We start from the raw sequence: 16010 nt of genomic DNA, 5'->3' as shown, positions 1-16010 counted from the left end.
AATCAAGCCAGCACAAGATGGTTCAGATTTGCACAATAGTGTGAAAGGAGTTTTTAAATTTGACAGTTGGTTTTATCCAATTCAACCTCCCCCACCTGTACCCTATTTTGGTCAGTACCAGGAAAACAAACCTGGCGTCTATTACTGACTAGCAGCTGTTGGGGATCCGACGGGGTTGTCTAGCATTGTGTTTTATGTCAGGGCTAAGCTAACAGTGACATTCCGACCATAGAGATAGTATAAGGGGAGGGAGAATTGGACAGGAAAGCAGCTCTAGCCTTGCCAGCACGGTACCTATTTTCTCTCAGCGAAGCCTCAAAAGGAGAAGAAAAAAAAATGCGTCTCCTTGTTTGTAATGGGCTGCCAAGTGAGTCTCGGTAACAAGTATGTTTTGCTTCAAGTGAACTACGGCGAACAGCTCCTTATTGCCTTTTAAAGCAATCCCCAAGCGTGAAGAGAGAGCCACTAGCTCTGGCGGAGGCAGACATTCCCTTTCCAGGGGCACTGTTTATGAACAGTAGAAGTGGAGAAGTAATGGTCTTAACCGAAAGCTATGTGTCAGTCAGTCGCCAGTGTTCCACACCCCTTTTGGGAACCCAATTCATTTTTAAAATGCTGTCTGGAATGTAGTTTTTTACTTACAGAGCTACAGTATTGAAATGTGATAACACTCGTCTTTAAAGGCCTGCACACAATGTGCTGAATATCACAGAAAAGTATGTGTCTGTAAGCATCTTAAAGTGTCAATGCTTTGGGTTTTGGCTTAGAGATTGTGTCACCTTGTCCCTACTGTCCATTCTGAACTTCCACAGGCTGCCGGAAATGCTGTTAAGAGGGCCTCCGATAGCCTGGTGAAGGCGGCACAGAAAGCAGCCTTTGACGCCCAAGACGAGCAGGCCGTGGTTGTTAAGAGCAGGATGGTGGGCGGCATTGCTCAGGTAAGCAGAGGGCCATGAGAGCCTGCTTGAATTTTCACACAAACTTCCCATCGATGTAAGGATTATTTCAGTGCAATAGAGGAAGACAGTGTCATTCTATGACACCCAAATTCACATTCAGAATTATTTTCTTAAAGATCACATATGAGGCATGTTTTGTATTTCTGTTGATGTGTGTACCTGTGTTTCCATGTGCCTGTTCTGTTCATCTATGTATGAGAGGAGGTGTGTTCTGGGTGTTAACCAGTTGTGTTCTGTCTATTAGATCAGGGTGTTAACCAGTGGTGTTCTGTCTATTAGATCAGGGTGTTAACCAGTCGTGTTCTGCCTGTTAGATCAGGGTGTTAACCAGTGGTGTTCTGCCTGTTAGATCAGGGTGTTAACCAGTGGTGTTCTGCCTGTTAGATCAGGGTGTTAACCAGTGGTGTTCTGTCTATTAGATCAGGGTGTTAACCAGTGGTGTTCTGTCTATTAGATCAGGGTGTTAACCAGTGGTGTTCTGTCTATTAGATCAGGGTGTTAACCAGTGGTGTTCTGTCTATTAGATCAGGGTGTTAACCAGTGGTGTTCTGCCTGTTAGATCAGGGTGTTAACCAGTGGTGTTCTGTCTATTAGATCAGGGTGTTAACCAGTGGTGTTCTGTCTATTAGATCAGGGTGTTAACCAGTGGTGTTCTGTCTATTAGATCAGGGTGTTAACCAGTGGTGTTCTGTCTGTTAGATCAGGGTGTTAACCAGTGGTGTTCTGTCTGTTAGATCATTGCTGCCCAGGAGGAAATGCTGAGGAAGGAGAGGGAGTTGGACGAGGCCAGAAAGAAGCTGGCCACCATCCGACAGCAGCAGTACAAGTTCCTGCCCTCCGAGCTCAGGGAGGACGGGCAGGAGCAGTGATGAAACGTGTACACACACACACACACACACACACATATATACAGCGAAGACAAATCCGATGTTCAGGGGCTACATCCCCAGGCTATATTAGAGAAAAGAGGAAAACTAAGAGGTATTATGCTTGAAGAGGAGCAATATTAGGGTGAGATAATTAAAGGGGTAAAAAGTGAAAGCTGTATTAGGATGTTTATTTTAAGTGTATTTCTTTTCTTAGATTTATTTCTCACCTTCAAGAGCGTTACAGTGCCACTGGTTTTGTTTTTGGATCATGCTAAAAAAATATATATATATATATATATGCATCCAAGTCTTTGAGGTAGTCCATGATAGTTTGTGATTTAATTGAGCGTTTAGGTCCTAGATTGCATGTGTTCACTGCCGCTTCACTGTTTTGATTAAATTCACATCCTCCTGCCAATAACTGATATTTGCCTTTAACGCTAGCATGCTATTATTTTAGTGAGCACAATAACCATCTGTTTGGCGGTGTCCGTTTTTCTGTTTTTTGGGGGGGGGATTAGAAAAATGCAGTCACCAAAAGGTGGGCTTACAGCGGGTAAATGTTGAGACCTTACTTGACTGACCAATGATTTTAACTGGCCAGGGTGAATGGTAAGAGACGGTCGGTCGGTCACCGTACAACACAGAGCTCGGCTAGGTGTTTACCATAAACAACTGTGGCTTTGGTCAGATCCCAAAGAAGACATCGTTTAACAAGAATGTGTGTTGTCTTTTTATTTCAACCAATGAAATGTACCTGTATTTTGTTGCAATTTGGACCAGAGGTGCAATGATTTACTTTGCGATTAAACAATTCATAGAGAGAAAACATATCTTCTTTTTTTTTTCTTTTTTTTTAAGAGAAATAATGCTATGAAAATGTGTTACAAATGGTATATTCTATTACATTTATATGTTAATAAAGTATATGTGAGTATTTGTTTGTGTCATCATATGAACTTTTGGACCTGATATTAACTGTTTGAAGCTCATAAAGCCATACTTTGCTTTCTTCGGGACATTGTTTTGAATCATGAATGGCTGTTCCTTCGGGTGCTATTGAGTGGTTAAAATCTTTATCAGATGTTGACTGTGTAATATGCATCTAATAGCCAACTGTAACCAGTAGATCTTTAGAAACAAACTTAGATATGTATTTTGGGGTAATTTCTCTTGTCGCAGTACAATCCTATGATGGCCATTGTATGCAAAGGATAATGTGTCCAATGTTGTTGTTATTAACCACCATGTACCCTGAATTGCCAGCCTATTTCATATTGTCAGAGGCCTCTTTGTAACCTAACCTTCTTTCAACATATCATTGAGTCAAAAAGTGCCTGCTATATGTATTTTACAACTAATTGTATTTAACTGTTAACATTTTCCCATCTTCAAGTGCACTTATCCATTTGTTTAACTTAACAACACATCATATAAATCCACTCTTTTACAAACATTTGTTTTCTCTTTTCTCTTAATCAAAATAGTTGGATAGAAAACAACTGTTAAGTTGCCTATGTGTTGATGACAAACATAGGGAAAGCCTAACTTGAGTGTTTATTTCTTTTCATTTTCTAATTGTTTTGTTGACCTTTCTGATTTTGATACTATATACATGTATTAACAGTGCTATGGGATCACCATCTCAATAGTATTGTAAAAGAGATTTATGGTCAATAAAGCTGGTTTTCCCTGAAGTTATTTTATTTCTCTTTATTAAACATTAAAATGTTGAAGTCACTTCTTTATCAATGATTCATATCATAATATGTGACCTGCTATGCTGATATTCAGACAAATTAACATGAGTAAAATAGACTCGCCATTGTGAACGAATTCTAGTCGCATCAAGTCTACAGTAGCCTAGTCAGTCACAAATAAATTTCCCCTTGGTTCCATACTGTACCTTGTCGTGTGTGACCGGTCATTCTTCACCAAAGACCAACTTCGTCCCCAGGTGGCTGCTGCTAACCGGCACCGACTACCCTCAGTCTTGGCAACATAACTTTTGACTGTTGTTACAACTTGTTATTGTTATTTTCCCCTCTTTGAAATACCATTAGAAACAACCCATGCCCTGGCAGACTTTTATCAATGAACAAGCCTAGTTCAGGCGACCAAACTAAGACGACACTGGCTGTAGTGTCGTCAAGGGTGCACATTTTATTAAATGTGGACATAAATGAACCCATGAAGAGGAAGAGCGCATGAAGGCTATAACTTTCACATGAGCTGGTTAAAACCATGCCTAATTGCGTCCCCCAGTGCGCTCGGTTAGAAAACGGCAAATACAGGGGAAACTAAAAACACCCAAGTATACCTATTAAAGATGGCCAACCTTTTCATTTCATGGTGTGGGCACCTATATCCCTGTGTCTACAGATATATTTAGGTCCAATATCATACCACAGACATTCGAACATTATATGAAATCGGAGCCTCCCAAAAATGGACAAAATCTGTGCGCTTAATTCCTACCCAACGCGTTGAACGAATCACAGGCGCGCGACGTCACTCTAGCTCGGGCGTGATTTATCTGAACTTTCCAAAAAAAGTATTGGGCTCTGGACAGAATTACATCCTCCCATCCTCCTTTACCTAATCCAGACTAGCTTTGTCTCATCACTCGGCTCGAGGTGCTGCTTCTGTGAACTTCAGTCCTCTGTCCTCTGTGTGGCTCGTGCGCGTCCGTCGAGAGAACCAACTCTGAACCCTTTTCGCCTGTTATTAGGAGAAAGAAAACAACAGTAACCATGGAAGCCATCAAGAAGAAAATGCAAATGTTGAAACTGGATAAGGAGAATGCTATTGATCGGGCAGAGCAAGCAGAAGGAGACAAAAAGGGGGCAGAGGACAAATGCAAACAGGTATGGGAATATAACTAACTGAACAAGAGGGCATTCCCTGCCTTTTCATTGCTTGAAGGGAGAGGGGCAACTGTATCTAATGCCAATAGAAATAGATTTTACACTCATTTATTCAATTGAATGATTATACTGATCCCCTCTAGCTGTCAACCATGAAGTGGTTTGGTCTTATGTCATCCACATATGGTAATCCATGTACAATCTATTCTACAATATACAATAAACATAATGTAAAAACGATTTTATTACTTGGGTGAGCATATCAAATATTTACTATATTTCAAATATGAAGTTTCTACCCTGCAACACGTGGTAAGACAGATGTCCAATGTCTATGTGGAAGATAGGTAAGTGTTTGTTCTAAATGTTCTTCTTGTGAAGTTATCCATGAAGCTACTACAGACTTTTGCAACTACAAATAATAAATGTCCTTATAGTCTCTTCAATGGTGTTTCATGGGTACAGCAGGCCGATCGGAATGAAGTTGATTAGATAGATGAACAGATCCCACCGAACGGCCCAGCCAGTTTGAGGTTATTACGGACAGTGTTAAATTCCCTGAGTCAAAGCACATTGATGAAGGGGGCACAAGCTGACTTAAGGATTACAGTGTGAATTAGTGTTTCATTTTTAAGTATAAACTGGGTGGTTCGAGCCCTGAATGCTGATTAGCTGACAGCCGTGGTATATTTAAGCAATAAGGCCCGAGGGGGTGTGGTATATGGCCAATATACCACGGCTAAGGGCTGTTCTTATGTATGACGCAATTCGTAGTGCTAGGATACAGCCCTTAGCCGTGGTATATTGGCCATATAACACAAACCCCCGAAGTGCCTTATTGCTATTTAAAACTGGTTACCAACGTAATTAGTGCAGTAAAAATAAATGTTTTGTCATACCCGTGGTATACGGTCTGATATTACATGGCTGTCAGCCAAACAGACTGTATACTACAGGTATGACAAAACATGTATTTTTACTGCACTAATTACGTTGGTAACCAGTTTATAACAGCAATAAGGCAACTCAGGGGTTTGTGGTATATGGCCAATATACTACAGCTAAGGGCTGTATCCAGGCACTACGTGTTGCATCGTGCCTAAGAACAGCCATTAGCCGTGGTATGTTGGCCATATACCACACCCCCTCAGGCCTTATTGCTTAAGTATCAAACCCAAATTGTCAGTATTGACCCAATCAGGGAGCTTGAGAATACCAGTCTTCCCAATGATCATATGTCCAGTGTCATCTCTCATTTGTTATAATTTAACCATTGAAGATGGTCAGATTCTGTATTATACAAGTGTTCAACAAATAGACACAATTGGAGGTGTTTTGAGTTTTAACCCTCTCACATCCTGCAATCCACTTCTGCCACTTTTCTGTTGGAAAATCAAGACCGGGATGGAATGACAGAAGACAAGACTCTCCAGTCGTCATTTTGGATCCAACCCCATCTCAGAATCAGTTACATCATGGCCCGAGCTTTTCATGGTCTCCCTCTCAGTCTGTCTATGATGACCACTTCTCATAATGTTGACATTATGGCTCCATAGCAGCTTAGCCCTTCTCCCAGTTTCATTCTAGTTTCTGCCTTTGGACGTAGGCTATTCCCTACCATCCCCCATGGGAACAAGAAAACCATCTTTCTGCTTTGCTTTGAGCATTTGAAAGTAAATTATCGAACGCATATGCACCTTCAGAGCCACGGCATTTAAAAAAAATCATCCCTACCTTCACAACTTGTCAGATTTGGCAACAACTGGCAACAACTGAATGTGTACCTGGATCTGGACAACAGACGATGCACCATCTCATTCTAGTGTACCTCATTTTTACTGTTATGAAGCTACTTCCTACCTTAGCTGCCTCAAGAACCCAGATTTATGATGGAGATTTGGAATGGATCCTCTTCCTGAACAGAAAATAGCTTGAGTTTATATGGACATGCACAGTACTGAACCAAATTGCTTCTGGTCACTTTAGACTTGACTAATATTACTCATTATGTTATGTGACTCTCTTTCAGTTCCCAAGAAACGAAAGCCACCAGTGGCTTGGAATGGAAAATGGAACCCCCCCCCCCCCCCCCCATTTGTCCTTGAACATTTGTCTACCCCCCCCCCCCCCCCCCCCCAGTGTGTATTTGTGATACCATGGAGAACATTTGCTTCCGTGGCGGCGAATAACTAATGGTCTAATCGCTTCAGCTTTTGTTGGCGTCTAAATTTTCCATTCTACTCATCTGTCATGTTTAATTGACGTGGTCAGCTAGAACCAAATGGAGCCTCTCTATAAATAGGAGTAGTCTTCCCTCACAAGTATATGATCGCAGAAGACCACACCTTGGGCTATTCTGATTCCAGCACCCACATTTCTCTTTGGAGCAGCCTTGACGGTGGCATGTCTATTGGAATTGTTGTTCAACAAAGAAAAAGAGGATCAAGGCTGGACCCAAAATAACATGAAAGAGCAGCAGGCCTGGGATCAGAATGCCCCCCTCACATAGCTGGAGCCCAAAAGACCGCTGTAATCTGTCAGATGTAATAAAATAATGACATTCATCACAAGGACATAGTGTTCACGGTTCACAAACTGCCGCTGTCATTCACATTCACAATGGGCTTTTCTCGGTTAGAGGGGATCTTTTCTTGCGACGATCCTAACGACATGACGCTTCTTTGGTTGTAGCCTAGACATTTTTAACACTCGTCAGGAAGATTTTTAAAAAGTTGCATTGGGAAAGACAGCAAGAACTTTGATATGATGCGGTGAACAGGGGACCTGCCAAAACAAGCAACCCTCCTACAGATATATTCATCTCTCAACAGCTTCAGTCTATGACCAGGGCACCATTCCTCTCTATTTACTTTACATGACCTTTACCATAAACAGCAGTAGCAGAGAGTTGCTATCGTCACAAGAATACAATTAATAGGTGTCTGCTTTTACGAGGCTGCGGAGGGAGCTATGTCCCGGCTGCCAGGCTTGTGGATAATGCACAGGGGTTTATTTGATGCCCGTTGAAAGGGGAGACTGAGGGAACATCACCAGCTGCAGCCCCAGTCACTCTGAGACTGTCTGGTCACAAATTCCACCCTATTCCCTACATAGTGCACTACTTTTGGCGGGCACTGGTGAAAGGAAGTGCACTATGTAGGGAAAATGGTGGCATTTGGAAAACAACCTATGACTCTGGAGGGACACTATGACAGCTTTCCCTTTATAAGTCTGTCCTCATGCCTGGCCCAACCTGCCCTGACAGTCAGCCTCGGGCAGTGCTCTGTTATACCCAGACACATCGACTGGAGGATAGAGTATAACCTTCAACAGGACAGTTCTTGTACCGCTAACTCAATCTATATGCAGTATGGGTCCCACTTCAAACTTAAAAGGATTTCGCTTTTAAGGCATACTGACACCTTCATAAACCCTTCATAAACCCTTTATAAACTCTTTATAAACCGTTCACAAACCCTTCTAAACCCTATGTAAATCCTTCATAAACCCTTAATAAAACCTACATGAACCCTTCAAAACACTATGTAAATCCTTCATAAACCCTTCATAAAACCTACATAAACCCTTCAAAAACCCTACATAAGCCCTTCATAAACCCTACATAAGCCCTTCACAAGTAAATGATATGGTAAAGGCGGCATCAAGGACCACGCCATATTAAGCGTCATATATATAAGGAGCTGTTATATCACTCTTTAGGACTTTGCTTATGAATGATTTGTGAAGCATCTATATAGTGCTTATGGAGACTTTGTGAATGCTCTTTAGAGTAGGTTTGATATGAATCAGTTATGTATCTTATTGAATCGGTTATGTATCTTATTGAATCGGTTATGTATCTTATTGAATCGGTTATGTATCTTATTGAATCGGTTATGTATCTTATTGAATCGGTTATGTATCTTATTGAATCGGTTATGTATCTTGTTGAATCGGTTATGTATCTTATTGAATCGGTTATGTATCTTATTGTATATGACTCTAACAAACAAACAAAATGGATTGGTCCCCTGACATTTGTGTGTGTGTGTGTGTGTGTGTGTGTGTGTGTGTGTGTGTGTGTGTGTGTGTGTCTGTGTGTGTCTGTGTCTGTGTCTGTGTCTGTGTGTGTGTGTGTGTGTGTCTTCTAGCTGGAAGAAGAGTTGCTGGCCCTGCAGAAGAAGCTGAAGGGAGTGGAGGATGAGTTGGATAAATACTCAGAGTCACTGAAGGATGCCCAGGAGAAGCTGGAGCAGGCTGAGAAGAAGGCCACAGACGTGAGTGACACTGGGTACCACTGGGGGGTCACTATGACCATGGTGACGTCAAAGCACGGCACACACACACGCGCACACAGACACACCCCATTGAGGCATGTACATACGCACACCCCAGTTACAGGTATGGGTGACATGGTCGTGCTTTTAGGCAATGTATCACTGCAGTACACAGACGAGCAACTGACTCCAGAGACTACTGCATAATTCCCTCCTCTTTGTTGATTTTCACTGGTCATTTAGATAATAATATGTCAGAATATGTTATGGCTAATGCATTTCCCCTACTAAGTTATTGTCATAAATTCACCTATAAAATCAAACACTTCATTGGGATTAAATTTCATTTAGGATTGTATTTCATCAAGGATGCCAAGATCCTCCAGCCATATAGTTTTCACAATTTCACCATTGCTGCCTGTCATTAAAGCACACTTGTAATGTTATACTATGTAAAAGTATACACAGCTAAATGTGTCGTCAGGTCATCAATTAGCAGGCTGTCAGGCTCCAGGTCCCGTTGTCTCCCCCTGGTGGGACAAACCTGCACTGCACAGTGTGGGCAGTATGCTTCTGTCAAACCTCCCAGGTTTTGTCCCAATTATCTCACCTTCCTCCCAATGTGAGCGCTTGTTCACTTGCCCTTGCTGATTTGAATGGAAATGACTAATATGAGAAATATGGTGTAAACTCCTACCAGCCCACATGCCTCCACCAGAGGAAATATTTTTGGGACGCACCTCAAGTTCCATCCTCTCCGGCCATGCCCATCAACATCTGAAAACCCTACTCTTCAAAGAGAATCTTACATAATCCCACAGCGCCCCCCTCCCTCCTCACGAGAATATTTGGCTGGTGTACGCAGTCCAATTCAGATCATTTGACAAATATTTGGCGTATGTGATACCCATCTGATCTTTTCCCTAATGTGTAAACAGCAATAACGAAAAAACATGGAATCTGATCTTTTGAGTTCCAATTTACACCACCTCCATATGTTCATCTCAATCCTGATACAATTCAGTCTGGATGCTCAGATCTGATTATTTTGCTCTGAAATGTTTTATTTTTGCACATGCCATGCCGTTACCATGTCAACTACCCCAAAATGTAAAGGATCAGTGACAAGAAATGAGCATCGCATCTGTGTATCTACTACTACTAGATGCTACATCAATGTGAATACACACATCTGATATGGGCCAGTTGGAACCCCACTGATCAAGCGACCTTGCTTGTTGACAGCTGCGGCGGAGAAAGTGCCGAACCTCGACCTGTATCACATTTTGCAAACACAGCATAAAGCTTGTCAGCACCTTGGAGTGAATGCAGGGAATGATTTGGTTTGACTTTCTTTGATTGCCGTGGTCTCTGGTCCGCACTTTGTCTGACTCCGGTCAAATACAGGTCAACATGGTGTCAGAACGGTTCACAGAGACCGTATAATACAGTACGCTACACCTTTAGGCCGGACTAGCAGTGGTAGTAAACTATAAGTAAACCTTCAGTTGCTGGTATAACTTTTTTGTCATCATTCGTACTGTACCTTAAGACAGGACAATGTTTTTTCTAAATGATGTCTCATAGCCTTTCTTATGATTATATGATCTGGTATACGCATTCAAGTTACCTTATATATTGTTGTTTTATATGTCATCATAGGCCTTTCCCCATTGAGTAGGGGAAAAAAGGGATCCGAAAGGGTTCTTTGGCTGTCCCCATAGGAGTATCATTTTTGGCTCCACGTAGAACCATTTTTGGTTCCAGGTAGAACCCTTTTGGGTTCCATCTAGAACCCTCTGTGGAAAGGGTTCTACATGGAACCAAAATGATTCTACCTGGAACCAAATAGGGTTCTTCCAAAGGTTATCCTAAGAGTGTAGCAAGACAACCTGTAACCCAGAAAAGGCAGCCACCCTAACAACCCAATTCCAAATTTGTTTTATTCATATCCAATCTTTTTTTCTGACTGTCCACACTCAGTTTTATATGTGACCCATATCAGATGTGTGTATTCACATTGATGTAGCATCTAGTAGTAGTAGATACACAGATGCGATGCTCATTTCTTGTCACTGATCCTTTACATTTTGGGGTAGTTGACATGGTAACGGCATGGCATGTGCAAAAATAAAACATTTCAGAGCAAAATAATCAGATCTGAGCATCCAGACTGAATTGTATCAGGATTGAGATGAACATATGGAGGTGGTGTAAATTGGAACTCAAAAGATCAGATTCCATGTTTTTTTGTTATTGCTGTTTACACATTAGGGAAAAGATCAGATGGGTATCGGATACGCCAAATAATTGTCAAAAGATCTGAATTAGGCTGCCTGTGTAAACACACTCAAATAATCTCATGAGGAGGGGGTGCGCTGTGGAATTATTTAAGACTATGGGCTCCCAAGTGGCGCAACGGCACTGCATTTCAGTGCAAGGAGTGTCACTGCAGTCCCTGGTTCGTATCCAGGCTGCATCACAACCGGCTGTGATTGGGAGCCCCGTGGGGGAGTCCCACTCATCTGAGTTTGGCCGGGGTAGGCTGTCATTGTAAATAAGAATTTGTTCTTAACTGACTTGCCAAGTTAAATATATATATATATTTTATCATCTTTGAAGAGTAGGGTTTTCGGAAGATGGGCAGGGACTCGGTTCCACCATTGGGGTGCCAGGACAGAGAAGAGCTTGGACTGGGTTGAGCGGGAGCTCAAGAGACCAGAGGTGGCAGAACGGAGTACTTGGGTTGGGTTGGGGTGTAGAGTTTGAGCAGAGCCTGAAAGTAGGGGCAATTCCTCTTGCTGCTCCGTAGGCTACATGGTCTTGTAGCGGATGCGAGCTTCGATTGGAAAGAGGGAAGAAGCAGGCTGAGCAGGTCGGAAGGAAAGAGGACAGTGCGAGTCATAGGATGCGGAAATGGAGGATAGTAGGGTCAAAGAGGAATCAGTAGACGGGAGGGAGAAGGATTTAGAGATGATAGGATAGAGGAGGAGAGAGTAGTGGGAGAGAGCAACGATTGTGACGGCGCATTACCATCTGGGTAGGGCCTGAGTGGTTAGGATTGGAGGAAAGGGACAGAAAAGGAAACAAAGTAGTGATCAGAGACCTGGAGGTGGGTTGCCGTGAGATTAGTAGACAAACAGCCTCTAGTAAAGATTAGGTCAAGTGTATTGCCTGCCTTGTGAGTGGGAGGGAACTGGGAAAGGAAGAGGTCAAAAGAGGCAAGGAGGGGAAAGAAAGAGTTGGAAAGAAATGAATCAAAGGCAGATGTCGGGAGGTTGAAGTCACCTAGTACACCCAGCATGTGTCAAGCTCATTAAGGAACTCTCTAAGGGCACCTGGTGAGCTATAGATGACAACAATGTTGAGCTTCAGTGAACAAGTGACAGTGACAGTGACAGCAGTGAGTTCAAATGAGGAGATGGACAGGTGTGTGAGGGAGAAAAGAGATTATCTCCATTTAGGAGAAATGAGCAGCCAGCCCTATGCCACCACCGTGACGACCAAATCCTCTCGGAGTATGAGAAAATGTTATCAGATGAAGAGACAGCAGCTGGGGTAGCAGTGTTCTCTGGGGTGATCCATGTTTCCGGAAGGGCCAAAAAGAGACCAGGAATTCCACGTGGGTTGTGCTTGCAAGGTGAACTAAATTAGAATGGTTGCAGCCAAGGGGTGGGGAGCATCTGCAAAGCCTACGGGAGAGGAACGAAATGGGATAGACAAACACACACATAGTTGCTAAAGCTACAAAATAGCAAATGAGATCATCTAAAAAATAACTAGGTAAGATACTCAATTGAGAGAGTGGCGTCTAAGCAATAGCTGGGACCAGGCTAATTTCAACTCTGTACAGTTATGCTTCAGAGTTCCAATTCCGTTTCACCATGTCCATATAAGAACTGTGGCTGTCAGCATTCTAGACTACCTGTTCTCAAAATCCTTCCTAAAAACATAGTTTATAATTTCCTGATGTTCCACCCGTTCCGACCACCTCATCTTCTCGCTGATGTTCCACCCCTCCTGACCACCTCCTCTTCCCACTGATGTTCCACCCCTCCTGACCACCTCCTCTTCCTGCTGATGTTCCACCCCTCCTGACCACCTCCTCCTCCCGCTGATGTTCCACCCCTCCTGACCACCTCCTTCTCCCGCTGATGTTCCACCCCTCCTGACCACCTCCTCCTCCCGCTGATGTTCCACCCCTCCCGACCGCCGCGTCTTCCCGCTCCATCATCACGCCACCGTGATGATGTCACCAGAGTTGTAACCGTGCCAATAGAGGACAGTCACCAATAGTTGTCACACTGATCTATTTAAAGACTGTGGCTATACTTGATGAGAGAGATGATTAGTTAATTGTCAGGCTTACTCATGATAGAAACCTGATAGACACTACCGGTTTTAAATATGTTAAGTTTAGTTATTTACAGTGCCTTGCGAAAGTATTCGGCCCCCTTGAACTTTGCGAACTTTTGCCACATTTCAGGCTTCAAACATAAAGATATAAAACTGTATTTTTTTGTGAAGAATCAACAACAAGTGGGACACAATCATGAAGTGGAACGACATTTATTGGATATTTCAAACTTTTTTAACAAATCAAAAACTGAAAAATTGGACGTGCAAAATTATTCAGCCCCTTTACTTTCAGTGCAGCAAACTCTCTCCAGAAGTTCAGTGAGGATCTCTGAATGATCCAATGTTGACCTAAATGACTAATGATGATAAATACAATCCACCTGTGTGTAATCAAGTCTCCGTATAAATGCACCTGTACAGTGATAGTCTCAGAGGTCCGTTAAAAGCGCAGAGAGCATCATGAAGAACAAGGAACACACCAGGCAGGTCCGAGATACTGTTGTGAAGAAGTTTAAAGCCGGATTTGGATACAAAAAGATTTCCCAAGCTTTAAACATCCCAAGGAGCACTGTGCAAGCGATAATATTGAAATGGAAGGAGTATCAGACCACTGCAAATCTACCAAGACCTGGCCGTCCCTCTAAACTTTCAGCTCATACAAGGAGAAGACTGATCAGAGATGCAGCCAAGAGGCCCATGATCACTCTGGATGAACTGCAGAGATCTACAGCTGAGGTGGGAGACTCTGTCCATAGGACAACAATCAGTCGTATATTGCACAAATCTGGCCTTTATGGAAGAGTGGCAAGAAGAAAGCCATTTCTTAAAGATATCCATAAAAAGTGTTGTTTAAAGTTTGCCACAAGCCACCTGGGAGACACACCAAACATGTGGAAGAAGGTGCTCTGGTCAGATGAAACCAAAATGTAACTTTTTGGCAACAATGCAAAACGTTATGTTTGGCGTAAAAGCAACACACCATCCCCACTGTCAAACATGGTGGTGGCAGCATCATGGTTTGGGCCTGCTTTTCTTCAGCAGGGACAGGGAAGATGGTTAAAATTGATGGGAAGATGGATGGAGCCAAATACAGGACCATTCTGTAAGAAAACCTGATGGAGTCTGCAAAAGACCTGAGACTGGGATGGAGATTTGTCTTCCAACAAGACAATGATCCAAAACATAAAGCAAAATCTACAATGGAATGGTTCAAAAATAAACATATCCAGGTGTTAGAATGGCCAAGTCAAAGTCCAGACCTGAATCCAATCGAGAATCTGTGGAAAGAACTGAAAACTGCTGTTCACAAATGCTCTCCATCTAACCTCACTGAGCTCGAGCTGTTTTGCAAGGAGGAATGGGAAAAAATTTCAGTCTCTCGATGTGCAAAACTGATAGAGACATACCCCAAGCGACTTACAGCTGTAATCGCAGCAAAAGGTGGCGCTACAAAGTATTAACTTAAGGGGGCTGAATAATTTTGCACGCCCAATTTTTCAGTTTTTGATTTGTTAAAAAAGTTTGAAATATCCAATAAATGTCGTTCCACTTCATGATTGTGTCCCACTTGTTGTTGATTCTTCACAAAAAAATACATTTTTATATCTTTATGTTTGAAGCCTGAAATGTGGCAAAAGGTCGCAAAGTTCAAGGTGGCCGAATACTTTCGCAAGGCACTGTATACATAATTATTTTCAATAATTGAGTCGGGACGTTTTTTCAATGGCAAACCCAATGACGCATGTAGCCTATTGGTATATCCCGCTGATTATGCCACATATTTAAACACAAAGAAATTACAACTTAGTAATTATGATACTCGTGAAAATCTTAAGCATGCGTAACATTAGACATCTCATATTCAAAATCTTTAACTTGTAACATTATAATGTTACCAAAGAAGGAAAAGAATTGAAAGAATGCAGTCTTGTTTATAGTGAAGTGAAGTCATGCTTTCCAGTTCATGCTCACAGCTTCACAATTAGTCTATTTTTGAGACTGTGTTTGGACAAAGCTCCCTCTCGCTCTCTCTCTCTCCCTCCCCCTGTCTCTCTCTCTCTCTCTCTTTCTCTCTCTCTATCTCTCTCTGTCTCTCTCTCTCTCTCTGTCTCTCTCTCTCCCTCTCTCTCTTTCTCTCTTTCTGTCTCTCTCTGTCTCTGTCTCTCTCTCTCTCTCTCCCTCTCTCTCTCTCTCTCTCTCTCTGTCTGGACAGGTTTAAAGAGTCAGACCTCTTGTCAACTAAATGGTATTACATAAACACACAATGGTTACACTCATAACTTATAACATGATAAATTACAGATTCAACTCATGATAAATGCATAAAACTAAAAACCATAGGTACTTTTCTGAGGCTACCATCAACAGCAGTATTGCTTTGAATTAGGATAATTATGCAATAGTCTACCACACACAAGTAAATAATTACAAGATCACCATTAAGTAGCTTGTCCTATTCCTCCTTTCATGGAGGAAAAACAGATACATAATCTGAAAATACTTGACAAAACAGTAGGTAGCTACTAAAGTACACAGTTTAGGTCTCAAACCGTGAAACAAATAAATCCTGTTCATTCATATACTGTTATTCTAGATTAATATGTTTAAATAATGGTTAGTAGGCTACAGTTAAGCACTTTTTAAGAATATTAACTGACCCCCAGTCACAAGTACATCTAA

General features: G+C 42.2%; 2 protein-coding genes across 6 annotated transcripts in view; both read left to right on the top strand.

Annotated features, from left to right (window-relative positions):
* The window catches only part of LOC139408319 (talin 1), a 160602-nt gene extending 157053 nt beyond the window's left edge, over positions 1-3549 (top strand). For both annotated transcript variants that reach the window (XM_071152056.1, XM_071152055.1), the window contains 2 exons: positions 813-938; positions 1694-3549. In XM_071152056.1, coding sequence (XP_071008157.1) covers positions 813-938; positions 1694-1828 — 261 coding nt within the window. In that variant the 3' untranslated portion in view covers positions 1829-3549. The remainder of the gene's footprint in view (positions 1-812; positions 939-1693) is intronic.
* Positions 3550-4325: 776 nt separating this feature from the next.
* The window catches only part of LOC139408318 (tropomyosin 2 (beta)), a 38148-nt gene continuing 26463 nt past the window's right edge, over positions 4326-16010 (top strand). Inside the window, exons 1-2 of one of the 4 annotated variants that reach the window (XM_071152049.1) lie at positions 4326-4695; positions 8847-8972. In XM_071152049.1, the coding sequence (XP_071008150.1) occupies positions 4582-4695; positions 8847-8972 (240 nt within the window). In that variant the 5' untranslated portion in view covers positions 4326-4581. The remainder of the gene's footprint in view (positions 4696-8846; positions 8973-16010) is intronic. The other 3 variants (XM_071152046.1, XM_071152047.1, XM_071152048.1) reach the window with 3 other exon arrangements.

This window comes from Oncorhynchus clarkii, chromosome 5 (assembly GCF_045791955.1).
Source record: "Oncorhynchus clarkii lewisi isolate Uvic-CL-2024 chromosome 5, UVic_Ocla_1.0, whole genome shotgun sequence".
In the NCBI taxonomy this organism is placed as follows: domain Eukaryota; kingdom Metazoa; phylum Chordata; class Actinopteri; order Salmoniformes; family Salmonidae; genus Oncorhynchus; species Oncorhynchus clarkii.
This window is presented reverse-complemented; position numbering and strand designations above follow the sequence as displayed.